At 37.8% G+C, this 13,930-nt stretch overlaps 1 protein-coding gene across 1 annotated transcript in view; it reads right to left on the reverse strand.

Moving 5' to 3' along the window:
• The window catches only part of NALCN (sodium leak channel, non-selective), a 237,154-nt gene that overhangs the window by 181,482 nt on the left and 41,742 nt on the right, over positions 1-13,930 (reverse strand). Inside the window, exon 7 of the mRNA XM_054210711.1 lies at positions 2,554-2,708. Within this exon, the coding sequence (XP_054066686.1) occupies positions 2,554-2,708 (155 nt within the window). The remainder of the gene's footprint in view (positions 1-2,553; positions 2,709-13,930) is intronic.

Raw genomic sequence — 13,930 nt, forward strand, 5'->3', positions numbered from 1 at the left:
TTTAAAGCCAAAGCCACTTACAAAAGTGGGAAGAGGGTACAGCCAAAATTAAGGGATTTTCCAAATATGAAACCACTTGGCACAGCCCTCACAGTATAAAAAACTCTAGTACCTTTTATCTGATTAGGACAGTTTGGTCTTCAATGAGTAGTAAAATTGTAAAAAACCCTCCCTTTTTCTTTAAAGAGAAGAAAAATAACAGAAATAATCAAATTCAAATATGCATAGCTTGTACTTATATACCGCAAATTAAGTAGTGCTAATTATACAGTAGCTGCCAAATGCTATGCTCTTGTGATTTTTGTAATGATAGATTTCAGGAACCAACAGGACAGGCTGCATAGTAATACCTGCAAGTAAAATATCAATGAATGCATACAAAAAATAGTATAGTTACACAGAAAAGATCTCCTGCATTACTTACCTGTTAACTACATAAAAAGGTGCATTACAAAATGAAGATTTACGAACTATTGATGAACTTGCTGATTATGACCCTATTTATAACATTCCTAATTTGAGGAAGCTTATTTAACATTTTGTGACAAAGCTGCTATGTCTTACCCAGTATTTTAAAGTTTAGTAATCAGTTTTCAACTGATAATCGACTTAACTTCTGGCTGCTGTACCAACAGTGTTACATCCTGGTTACCTATTTCTAGACAAAAACAACGCATCAATGGCAAGTCTCCTAAATCTATTGGCAATCTTTGACCTTTAAAATACAGAACTCAGAATGACATACTTGTAAAGTATAAGACTGCAACTCAGGAGACCAGAGTTTGAGCCCTGTTTTTTAAATCAGCATTGCAGGCACCCCTGGACAAACTATTTCACCTGTCTTTGCCAATCATCTGCCCTCACCATTAAAAATATACTGGCCTCCTTTAGTAAGCACTCTGAGCCTCATTCAAATCATCGACCCACTTAAGCTTGCCTAAGGCATTGCAACTACTGTTCCCTGGTGACCAGGTAGGCAGCTGGAATAACAGCCCTCAACGCCACAAACAATTTTGCATGTCAAGATAAGAAGGGCGATTTCAATCTGAGGCACAATTCTTCTGGTGATACACCTATCCCACGCTCCCCTGCCAAACCATCTCCAACTAGAGAACTTACTTACATGTGGATGTTTTTAACTTCTAGCGTGAACTCAGCTCATGTTCACCCAGGCACGGCACTATGCCACTGCCTTAGGAATCTGAAGGTTGCCTGAGAGATCAGACAGGGTTAGCCTTTGAGATCTACTGAAGAAAAAATTTACATAAAAGATAGGTACTATCAGTAGTGCTATTCAGTTAGCAGTACTGGTACAACTGGTACGCTTCTGACTCCCAGAGGAAACAGAATGGAGCTTGGTTGAAATCAGTCTCTCCCTTTCTCATGAGAAAAAAGAAAGGACACAAATGGCAGGTTTTGTTCAGAAAGCATTTGGTAGCGCAGAGTACTTATTGTAACAGAACTCTGAGACTATCTCTTGTAACTCTCTGGCTCATTGTGTATATTCAGCCGCCTGGGAACCAACTGAAGTGATTTCAGCTGTAAAGGCTTTCCATATTCAAAAAGACTTTTTGGAGAACAGTCGTTCAGTCATTAAACCTCTTTATTACCTTCAAGTTCAGCTGGGGCCAGGACAACAGTCTGGAGATCAAGCCAGGAAAAATGAAAAAAAAAAAAGCTTATCAGAATCAGAGAGATGCAGCAGAAAGAATACAGCCTGCAGGCATGCTTTATCATTTGAAGGGACTTCCCTACCTGTGCTAAAATGAAAATTTACAGCTGCAGGCTCCTGTTGGACCTTTGTCTGTTAAACGAATGTGAGGTAACCACAATGTTCTGACAGGGTAACTGTGTATTTTCCATTTGGATATGCATCTTGCCACAGCTGCCCATGCTCTTGCCACCTTTCCTTGAATTACTGTTCTGCGCTCATTTCCTTGTGGGGATGACACGACACATTGCAGCTAGCAGAAAATGTATTCTCCTGGTGACTCTGCGGTGTTTCTCACAAAACACAAATTACACCTGTATTGCAAAATCTGCCTGACTCCCAATCATTTTTCTGGGTGGTGCTCTGACTTACACAATTCGGATGGAGATTGCCACAGATACACATGATCTAATTTTCCCTCCCCCTTTCTCTTTAGTACCAAGGTGATCATCAAAGTAATTCTGGGTGGGGTTTTTTGCATGGGAATTACTACTAAAATTAGACAAATAGGATGAATTATGTACTCTAAAATGAATCATAAATAAACCACAGAAATTAGTCATTGCATTTGCATACTGGTGATAATCAACGGTTGACTCCTTTAAATAAAGACATTGTTTTAAAGTTATTTAAATCCTGGGATCCCAGGCAATGTAAAAATAGATTATAACTTCATCATTCCAAAGCAAATAGCACAGCTTCTCTTTCTGGCATGTGCTCTACTTGAGCAGAATACTGATTGCACTTGATATCTTTTCAGTACAGACATGAGCTAGCTGTTCTATTCATTTCATAAACATTTTTAAATGGATACTGAAATGGATGTTACCAGTAAGACAGACCTATCTCATTAAAGCCACTGTAGCCCAGCTCTTGCCTGCTTAGTCCCAGATCTTCAAGGTCCATGCATTTAAATCCAGGTGGGCACTGGTAACCTTCTTCCAGCTCTCTGGAACAGTGGGTGTCTGGGATAGCTAAATTATTCCAGGTTACATTTCTGTGAAAAATACAAAATGAAGGTGTTACATAAACTCAACCCATAGCTAAACTAAATACTTGAGAGGACTAAAGTGAAAAGTTCATCAGCTATTATTTTTGCTATCTGATTCTTTGGTGTATGTTACTTTCATTAATTAAGCACTTATTGTAAAGGGCAAGCTAAAAGTCTCCTAAGACTTTAGTCTTATGTAATGATAGTACAAATACTTACAGCAGAAGGTTCAGATGCCTAGAAACTAATGCCTAGAAACCCCATCAAAAATGGAGACTCTTTAAGACTTAGAGGAGTTAACATACAGCTGCTCCAACTGCTCTTTAATGCAGTTTGGATACTTACTGCTTCAGGCTCCTTTGAAAATGCTGAGAGCATGTTCAACAGCAGTCAATACTGTGACTTTGACTTCCACAGACATTACCTGAGCTAGCTTTGACACTCTTTAAAAGGATCATTGTGGACGACTTGTCAGCGACCTGAGCGTGTATTCAGCTTCTTATACCTTAGTCAGGCCAGGTTCCCACCACAGATGGATAGCCACAGTCACAGGCAAGAAGTCAAATCATTACATGTTTAGTGCAATTAGTATCTAGGTATTGATGTGACTGAAACAGATCTGATTCACTTTTAGGTCAGTCCAGTAATGATTTGGTAGAACAGATGAAAAAATCTGAACTGGTTTGAACTGGTTCAAACTGATTTATGCTGGTAAATGTAACACTGAAAAATGGAAAGACCATGAGACAAGGGGCAGCACTGCAACACACTGTGTTGGCCATTTTTTACTGTTGCCAGAGGCTGAGCATCACTTGTCTTCCCAGCTCCTTTGGCACCTGGGGCTGAGCTGCTGAAGAGGCTCTGTCACACTGCACCACAGGGGGAATTCAGGTAGGTCATTGCTAAGGGACATAGAAGTTAAAGGAGAGAGAGGACAAGTTTGTAGCTCCCCGTCCTGTTAAATCTGTGGCTGTGGCATGTACACATACAGACGTGTATCCAAGTACTCCCAAACTTCAGTAAGGAGAAGCTCGGGCAGTTGATTCCCCCTAAGCATTTACAGCACCCAGTTAGTAATCGCAATACATAGTCCTTTGCCAAAACCAAACGCTGGTCACCCCATTTCCCAAGAAGTAGCTTAGTTAAGAGGTAACCTTATCAAACTGCCCCCCTCCACCCTGAGCAGGTCCCTGTTAGGGCCTACAAAGCAACACAGCACAGTATTACAGAGCAGAATGGGGGTTCCTGGTACTTGTGCTATGAGTCAGCTGGGCAAACCAAAGAGAAGAAAGGTTGTAATATGACATAGCTCCAACTGCGCTCAAAAGGCACACAGCTAAGCAACATCCATTTTTCTCCTTGCTTCTATTCTCTCACCCAGCAAATGAAAATCCTGATTTTTGGTTCAGTCCTAGGGCGAATCAGACATGAAAAGCTAATCACGGTGAGTTCTGGTCTGAGAAAAAAAAACAGTCGATAGCATTTTTCCATTCACGTTCAGGTTGATTCTGACTTCCTGGTCACAGCACAGACTTTTAATATAGAAACACCCAAAATGAATTCTGAAAGTTACAAAGAAAATCTTGTAGCATTCACCCTGTTATCCTGAGGCTTCAGACCAATGCCTTAAAATTCATCATTTTAATTAATCTTGCTTGTCCACAGAAAAGGTGAAACTTTTCAGTCTGCCCTTTAGTATAATTGTTATCTTATTGTTCTTCTGAAAGTCCTTTTCTTTTACTCTAACTCACAGATGCATTTTGACAACTAAATTGGATGAATAAAGCTTTAATTACTTTATTTTTCTTGCTATTATGCACTGTATGTGATGGCAATAGGTTAGTCTAAATTTATCAGTGTGAAACTGAAGCTTCCTACACAATTTTTCTTTGACAATTATAAATGCAGAGGAATAACTGTAGTTGCACCCATCCTGTAGTCATTTCTTCATGACACCAGAGCGCCATACGTATCTGCATGGATGCACACACAGACACGAACAGTTTCAGCTGAGGTTTTAAAGAACACCCTGAAATTTAGCTATGTGCATAACTAGAAAGACAGACAGATACACAAGGATAGGTGTACTCATTTCACTTTTTCTAAACCTGCTCGGCACATATCATTCAAGGATTTAAAAATTCATCTGGGCACCTTAATTCCTTTATACTAGAATATGTTAATTCATACCTTGTTGTATGCTTTAAGTATGCTAGATTTATGATACTGCCATCTAAAAGCCACTGTAATATACGGGATTATCATAAGAAAACATTGCATGAATATTTTCAGAAATGGAAATTAATTCATTGGCTCAAGTAGATTCAGAAACCTGGCTACTGGTAGCTATTGAATTTTACATTATGGTTTGCATTAGAAAATCCCTCAGATCCAAGAGGCTAGCAGCATGAAGGCATATTATTAATAGCACTGCTGGCTCAACCACTACAATGCAAAGCACTCGTTCTAAGTGCTTCATTCAAACCTAGGCCATTTTTGTATCACATCAAACCTCATGAAGAAAAAAAGCTGTCTCCATGCACTGAGTATGATTTAGGCTAAAAAGGAAGAATCTCTGCTTATAGTATCTGTACCTGTACAGATATAGGCTTTTTAGGACCAATGTCACTAAGCAATTTGTGTCCTGCCTCAAGACAGTGAATAAGCATAACTAGTCTACATGGACTAAGCAATATTAGATATCTAGTTTAGAAAAGGCCAGATGTTTTCAATATAAGATTATTTGGTTTATTCGTTCCCAGGCCACACTCAACATCAAATAAGTACTGAGATGCTGATTCAGCACCTAACTTGTTTTAACCATCTCAAAAGTTCGATTAGGCAATGTGCTTAAATATCTTCCTGAATTAGGAGCCTTAACAAAATTGCGAATTCTTGCAACACGACCAAAGAAATAATTCAATGCAATAGACCAACCGAATATTTCTACGCAGAATATTCAATGTGTATGTAGTACAGCATCAACCCAACAGGTGAGCTGAGAAATTAGTTCTGCACAGGAACGCAAAGGATGCAGAAGGAGATAATTGACTCCATATTGCTTGATAAGAATCCTTCAATAATAAGATTCTTGCAAAAGACATGAGTGCTACTCTGACATGTTTTTAACTGCCCGAAGAACGTTCTGACTACATACATACATACGTAAGTACACCACAAGAAGAACCTGAATTTATGTGTCTTGGCAGTACACGTGGCTGTTTTCCGTGGTATCTGTAGCAAAACTGGCCTTTCAACCACTGTGTGCTCATGTGAGCACAATCTGCCTTTGAGCACCATCTTTTCATTAGGGCCATTCTTCAAAGAGAGGTTTTGGCAACTTAAAAGACAAATTACCTGAGGTAGCTCCTAACTTCCTATTTTCTGTTAGCCTGACTTTCTCTGCCGAAAACAGAAATGGAGAAAAAATGGGATTTTTTAATTCTGGTATTCTATCAATTTTCTAGGATATCACCAGAAAGCTATTCAAAATTACCATTCTAGTCACCAGTTTCCAGATCCAGAAAATTAAAGAAAAAAATTCAGAAGGACATTTATTGATAAGGTATTGCAAAAAAAAAAAAACCACCCTATGGCCAATTAGGTAAAGAAGTCAATAACTAAAAGTGAATTATCTGGAGCTGAAGGTTTCCTGTATTAGTTGAAAGGAACCCTATGTCTGTCTCTGCACCAAAACCAGGCACTGCACAGCTGCTGACTAAAGAACTATCGCGTTGGTAAAAATACCATAGCAGTCATAAAAAATGGCTGGCGGATCACGAAGCAAGTAAGTAGCAACTGTACAGCTTCCGAATAGGGAGTAATACATTAACCGGACCTCAGAGGAATTGGCAATGGTTTCTGTGCTATATTCTGTGCATTTTCATTAGTGACCTGCGGGATTGTGTGAAATCGGCTTCATCAAAATCACACAAAGCATATGCTGAAGAATGGCAAAAACCTTTGAGAATAGAGAGATTACGTAGTTCTGAAGAGCTTAAAGGTTACTCTCAATAACTGTGATTTAATGTCAAGTAATGAATTCAGAAAGTGATAGAACCTACATGCAAAATGGACACTGCTGTATAGAAAGTACTAATATAGAAATAGGCTTGAATCAGATGATTGATAAGAGATTGATTCTCTTTAAGACATCAAGAAGTCATACTTTCCTCTTCTGCTGTATGCATTTAGACATCTAACTCTGAGCATGCAATTTTGAAAAAAAATTTCCATTTCTATACATTTTTTGAAAAGACGCTTGTTTTTCCATATTGCCAGAACACAAGGCACACAAGGCAAAAGCACCACGCTAGTGAGAATACAGCAATAAACCTAAAATAAATCCAGAAGAGAGCACAGAGCTCCATGCTGCAGAGAAGTTCCTGAAGCTTAAATTAAATTGATTCTGGGCCAGGATCACTCAATAAATATTTTCTGATGAAGTAATACTGAGGTTCTACATGGACTTTAGATAAGTTACCTCATGAGTGTTATTAATACTGCTTTCTTACATTATATAGGTGAATGATATCTACTTAATTTGTCTTTATTCTGAAAACCAGGGTGATCTACTTCTGTGAAACACCTTCATTGCACCGTTCTAGACAATTATTATAGCCCATGAACTTTTTTAAGCTTTAAATTCTGTACTGTATCAGTATTTTTTGAAATGAGATATAATTTACAGGCCGGATTCATAGTGGGAAAATAAGGTCAGCTGTGTCATGAGCATCCTGGTTTTAACAGTGTTTTTGGAGCTTTCTTTGAAGCACCAAAATATAAATGCAAGATATGTATAGATGGGCAGATTAATGACAACGCAACCTCTCAGGTCACAGATCTGAAACAGCAAATACTAATTTCTAGGGTAGCAAATACTAACTTCTTTCTTGCTCATTTCTTACTAAAACATTTAGTCATACAAAAGAACAGATTTTTACATCAAATGCAGAATAAGCTCTATTTAGGCACAAATACTTTGCATTCTAGATTTAAAGCCCCCTCCTGCAATTGAGCGCGTGCAAATACCCCAGACTTGTAACTCAATTTGATTTTCCTCACACAGATTGCTAGTGCCGTTTGGGATGCCTGATGGTGACCCTCTTAACCTTTAGATGCTGATCTAGGAAGTCACAGGTCTCTGTAGGTCCTGTGCCACACCTGAGAGCCCTGTGCCGTACTTGAGTATCTTGGACACATTAGTTATTTCAAGTAGCACTAAATGCCTATACACAGATAACTGCATCAGGCCCTTCGAGTTAAAAATTGATGGTTCCTATGGTCAATAAGCCAAGTCACCAGCCTTAATTTGCTTTCCCCCTATACCACCATCCAGTTTTAGAGCACAGAACCTTGTTTTCCGATCAAGAGACTTAAAGAAGATAAATTACAGAAATGAAAAACAACCAAAACAAAGATATTGCTGGTGCATTCATAATTTTTGGCTGTAATTTTATACCAATAAAAATCAGGAAATCTGAGATTAAGGTTCCTGTGACAACACTGTACCAGTAACATTGTGCAGAAGGGAGGTTTTAAATACTTCTTCTATTTAGAATATGTCCTCTTAAAAGCTCACGCCAACTACTATACAGCTGCTGATATCACCAGGTAGTTAAAAATATTTCTTTCATATTCCAAGTTACTCTTGTTTTCAGAAACTCTGGGAAGTTAAAAGATAGGAATCTGAATTGGAAAAATACTTGGTTTTTGTCTGATTCCTTGTGATAAACAAACCGGAGAAGGGGTAAAGTTTATTTGTTGCTTGGTGACCGTGAAAGCAATCTAAGCACCTAGGCAAATATCCTTTCATTTGTCCTTTTAAATGTGTCTTTTATTCCCACATCCATATCTTAATTCTTACTGTGTTAACGCAATCAAGTCCATTTTCTCCAATGGGAAGCTCTGAAGATACAACTGCTATTAACAGATGGTTCCTAGACTACTTCCTTACGCTACTGCTCTTTTTACAGAAAGACCTAACAATAACAACAGCGACTCCTGCACAATTGTTAGAATAATGATTGTGTTATAATAATTATAAAAGAACTTTGTTTCTATCATGAAGTTTTCTTTTGATCATTTTCATAATTATTATGACATTATGACTTCAGCTTAACAAGGAAGATACTAACATATAAATCAGTGATATTGATATTTCTAAAATTTGCAATAGTAGTTTATCATTATTATTTGGCACATTTTTTTCAAAGTGTAATCACTGTCAGCTAACTCTCCTGTCACTGAAGTCAGACACATACATAACCGTTAACTTCAGTGAAAAGGAGTCATACTGTAATTGAGTTCTATTGATAGATCTTCCAGTCTGTGCAGAAAGAGATTGCAATTTAGGACAGTGCTGCAGCTGGAGTCATTACAGGTTCTAGATAATCCAGTAACAGGATCATCCAAACTCTCTGGTGATAGTTAAAGAAATTTCAGAGTACCTCTCTGTCTTAAAGATTACAGATATGTCTAGGCACAATTCTTCCTCTGATATTTTATAATCTTAGCATTCCCAAGGGTCATTTTTAAATGTTATGTTTTACTTTCAGACAAACTTAGGTCTAAAGTCATCATTACAGAACCGGTTTCCTGTTCTTAATCTGAGAACAAAATCTGTTTTATCATTAAAACTGTAAGTGTGAAAACTTCATCCATATTTAATGTTTCTCATAATTATATCTGTAATTATAACTATAAAGCTTTCAAACCTTTCTGGTAACAGATTGTCTCTGATATTTATTTATTATTTTTATCACATTAAAAGATAAGATAGGGCATGCTTAAAGGACTCACAATTCTAGAAACACTATAAACACAAAGCTTAAGCTTTGGCAACATGCCATATTTTCCATTTTAACTTGGCAAACACAGATTTCAGTACTCAAGAATTAGTAACTGAGGAGAATATCAGACAGCATCTGCTAGGGGTAATTATACTCAAATCAACAGGCCCAAATAACTCAGGGCATCTCTCATCTCTTCTATTAATTTTTAATAAAACTTGAAATAGCAGGGAAATTCCGGAAGAATGCTAATGTGCCATTAATTTTTAAAGAACAAGCAGCACGACTGGGTAGCCTGACATCCACCAAGACAAAAGAAAGACCAAGGTGATACAAAGTCTAATTGATAAAGAGTAAAGAACATGAATGTTATTAATGGCTGGCAGTATGGATTTAGAGAAAATAATTCTCATCATATTAACATGATTTTGATAAGATTACAGATTTTTCCAATAAAATTGCCTAGCTTAGACTTTGTAAAGTGATTCATTCAATAACACATGACTATTTAAGAAGTTGTCACTATGTAATATCAATAAAGCACCTGCTAAATGGGCTGAAAACTGATTAACTGACAGGTCAGAAAAACACTTACCAGAGAAATGATCATCATGATCTTTTGTAATCAATGAGGGAGAAACAGGTATAAAATCAAGAATATGGATAGAAATATAAATAACAATGAGGACAGAGAAGTCTGACAAGTTATCAGGATCATTTGGTTACCTGGATCCAGTAAAACGAAATGTGTTTTAATACAGCCAAATGCAAAGTTATAGAGGTAGGACCACTGAAAGAAAACCTTATGGCCTATGAAATACAAGGGATAGAAGAGGATGGAGATACTGTATTATAGGATATAGATGCGACATGAGAGTTTGAGATGAGGGGATATAATAGGGCATCCTCTCATATTTGTCCCAATAACATCATGGCAAGAAAGAGCCAGTGCTTTCCCAGACTGTACAAGTAAAGCAATAATGAATTAATGTCCCTCTCTGTATGGCACAGATACAAATTATGATTAATATTACATACAGGGATTTTGTTCATATTTTTTAAAATTTTTGAAAAATTGAGGAAATCATACTAAACCATGAAAATGAGAACACTGGAGAACATGCTCTGCAGTAAGAGACTGAAAGAGCTGAACAATGTTAGCTTATTAAAAAGAATATTGAAAGGTGCCTCAATTGTTGTAAGTGGATTCACACAGAGAAAATACTGGGAATTAAGGTTCTGTAATCTAGCATAACAAAGTATAACACGAATAGAAAGCTAACAGTTGAAGCCAGATGATGAATTAGGAACATATTCTTTAACAGTGAAACAGTTTTGGGTATACACAAAAAGTTCCTTTTCTTAGGAATTGTTCTTCTGCCAACTAATCACGAATAGATACCTATCCAGGAGACACACTGGAGTCAGACGCAAGCTATAAGGTTTCATAGAGGGGAAACAAAATGAAGTCTGACTAGATGATCCAATTGGTTCTTTTGACTCTAAATCCAATATACAGACAATGTAATATTTTACTACTGCTAATATATAGTCTTTCAGTGTATTTGCCCCAAGGTACATAGATTTTTATACCTTATCATTCAGTTCAGATCTTTTATTCGTTATTTATATGTTCAGTTTCAGGTCTCAGTATTGTGGTTTTTTGACAGTTTTCACAGTCCTCTAGTGTCTAAGCTTGAGCCTTTGTGTACAGAACTTGGAGATTCTTACTTTTTTGGTCATTTTTTCAAGCAGAGAATTGTTTACATATTTACTCAACAAATTAAGAAAAGTCTAGTCTTACTCTCTTTCTCCTCCCACCCATATTCACTAATAAGGCATGATTAAATTAGACTGCCTATTACATGAGCAGTAATACGAGGAAAAGTTTGATTTGATTTTGATTGTAGCTTTCTTTCATTTGATACGTGACCTAAGTTAGGGTCTACAAAATGTGCCTTTGATGTTCCACCTATTCCTCTTCACCGCACAGGAATTTTGAAGAGGTTCAAATTAAATCACCAACCTTATCTCACACTTCAGGATGCGAAAATTCAAAGACTGAGACCTTATCTGAATCGCTAGAAGCAGCTGCACAATAAAAGGCTGCAGCTCTGTTGTCCTGACTTATCCCCCCTCATTTTAGGCAATGAACACGGAGAGAGAGAAACACACCTCCAGAGATTCGGAGGTCAGTGGGTTCAGAAGCGCCCTTCTCTCTCTGCTAGACAGAGACGGAATTGAAGGCATTTACGTTCTTAACGCAAGTGCTAACATCAAAATCACATGACTCTGTACTCATGGCAGATCGTTTATGTTATGCAAAGCCAATGCTGTTATTGCCCAAATGAAAACAGGATGGTTGTGGCTACTTAATAGTTTTGACAATCTATTGGTTTGATCGGTAGTTACTGGCATTAGAGGAAATTAAATTCAAATCTCTCTGTCATTACCGTTCAGTGTAACAAAGCCACTGAAGTTAATCACAGAAAAATGAATCAAAGAAGAAAACTCTTCTATGGGCAGTGCTGGAATGTACATCCAGGCACTAGAAAGCAAAGCTCAAAGAAGAAATGGATTTGTTCCAGTATGGATTTGTTCTTGAAGAAGTATGCATGGGATTTTAGCTATCTTGAGATTTTACCAAATGCCACGTGGTATAACAACTCTAAGACCCATTTTTGTGACTGCTACAATCAATCACGAGGGAGCTGAATTCAAATAGCAATTGCGATATATGTATGCTAATGCAAGACTTGTTCCACAGGAAATCAAAACAAGGTGAATTAATGACGTTCATACAACAAAGAAGGCTGTCGCTACAAGTGCTGATACATAGGAAATAAACAGGAAGAGTTAAAAACAAATCTATCTCGTTTGCATGAATCTGCATTTCACCGAGGTGTATCAAATTAGACTTATTTACAACTTGAAGTGATCCCATACCTACGGTACCTATTACAATCCAAGAAAGTATTTCCTTAGAGAATTTAAAAGAAAGAGTGTTCTCTTTTAAATTGCAAGGACATAAACTGAAATATATGGAACAATCTAAGATGAAGACTGTATCCATTTTGATTTTAAAGTATGTTCAGGATCACTTCAAAAACCTAAGTTTGCGTTATCAGACTTACCTGGATTAAATATAGAAAAATACCTTCTGAGTAGCTGTCTACCAACTATAGACAGGGACAACACAAGGTCATTAAACTGCATTATCGGATTTGAAAATCATAAGCCTGAAGTTCAGCTGGGATTCACTTCCACCAAAGCTCATAGGCACCTTTGGACCCATCACCGATAAGAGCAGAGTTAGCTACAACTAGCGAGCAGGGGAGGTCCACTCTCTGGACCACTGCACCACGCAGTTTTATCTCAACAAACCTTCTGCTTAAGGTAATTCAGGGTAATCCTCAGCATCATAAAAGAGTACTGCCCTGAATCCAAATCTAAACTACATGCAAAACAAATTTCTTCCTAAAGCTCGTGTTGCAAAGTGTCAAGACCATACACAGGATGCCTTCATCAAATGCATTTCCACAGGCTAGTCACTAATGCAACATCTGAAGTGGCAGGAGATGCGACTCCTCATAGCAAAAGAAAGGGGCCCCTATCACCGAGCACCTAAGAACAAATTTTCAACCTCATCCAGCTAGCTCAAAATAGAAAGCTATCTAGCATATGATGATAGAACTGGCTGTTCCACCAAAGCTCTCACTCGACCCACAAGAAAGCAGCTGGATCTCTCCATTTTATAGTACGACTGGTACACAAGGTTGACAGGAAGACTTGCTGCCGAAACTGGATCACTGTTTTATCTGGTGAAAGGGCTTCACTGACAGGGCATTACATACAGAGAACAGTATGTTTAAAATATACAGCTGTAGAACCTCAGTAAGGTCAAATAATTTTGTCAATAAGGGATCTGAAGCATTGCTGGATCTCCGAGAAATCCAAATGTAAAAGCCCAAATTAGTCTCGCCTTCAAGCCTACAGGCTACATCAGCTCAAGAGAGAAAACTAAATGAGCCACTGACAGTCCGTAACCAAAGCTTGTTCTTCAAATAACAGCTGAAAAGCCCCCTCATTAACCTGCCAAGTAGAAAGTGTAAAAAAAATTGGTCTGGATTGTAGTTTTAATACTGCCCCTAGGCAATGTCCATGATGATCAAGAAAAGAGGCAGGCGATATAAAAGATCAAGCTGTAACAGGTAATAACTCTTGTTCCTGCTGCCTTGGGGAGCGCGAGGAAGCTAAGCCTTTGAGGTGAGCTAGAAGGGCAGAGATGAAAAGGAGATAGAAGGGAGAGGGTTGGCAGTACGCTATGAATCTGTGAAGGAAACTTGTCAAATCAGGCATCAGTGAGCCCAGCAGAACCTGCTATAGCAGGGACAGAAGCGTGGACAGTATTTTAAGCACTGGAAAAGAGGAAATGTT

Source organism: Rissa tridactyla, chromosome 1 (genome assembly GCF_028500815.1).
Source record: "Rissa tridactyla isolate bRisTri1 chromosome 1, bRisTri1.patW.cur.20221130, whole genome shotgun sequence".
Lineage (NCBI taxonomy): Eukaryota > Metazoa > Chordata > Aves > Charadriiformes > Laridae > Rissa > Rissa tridactyla.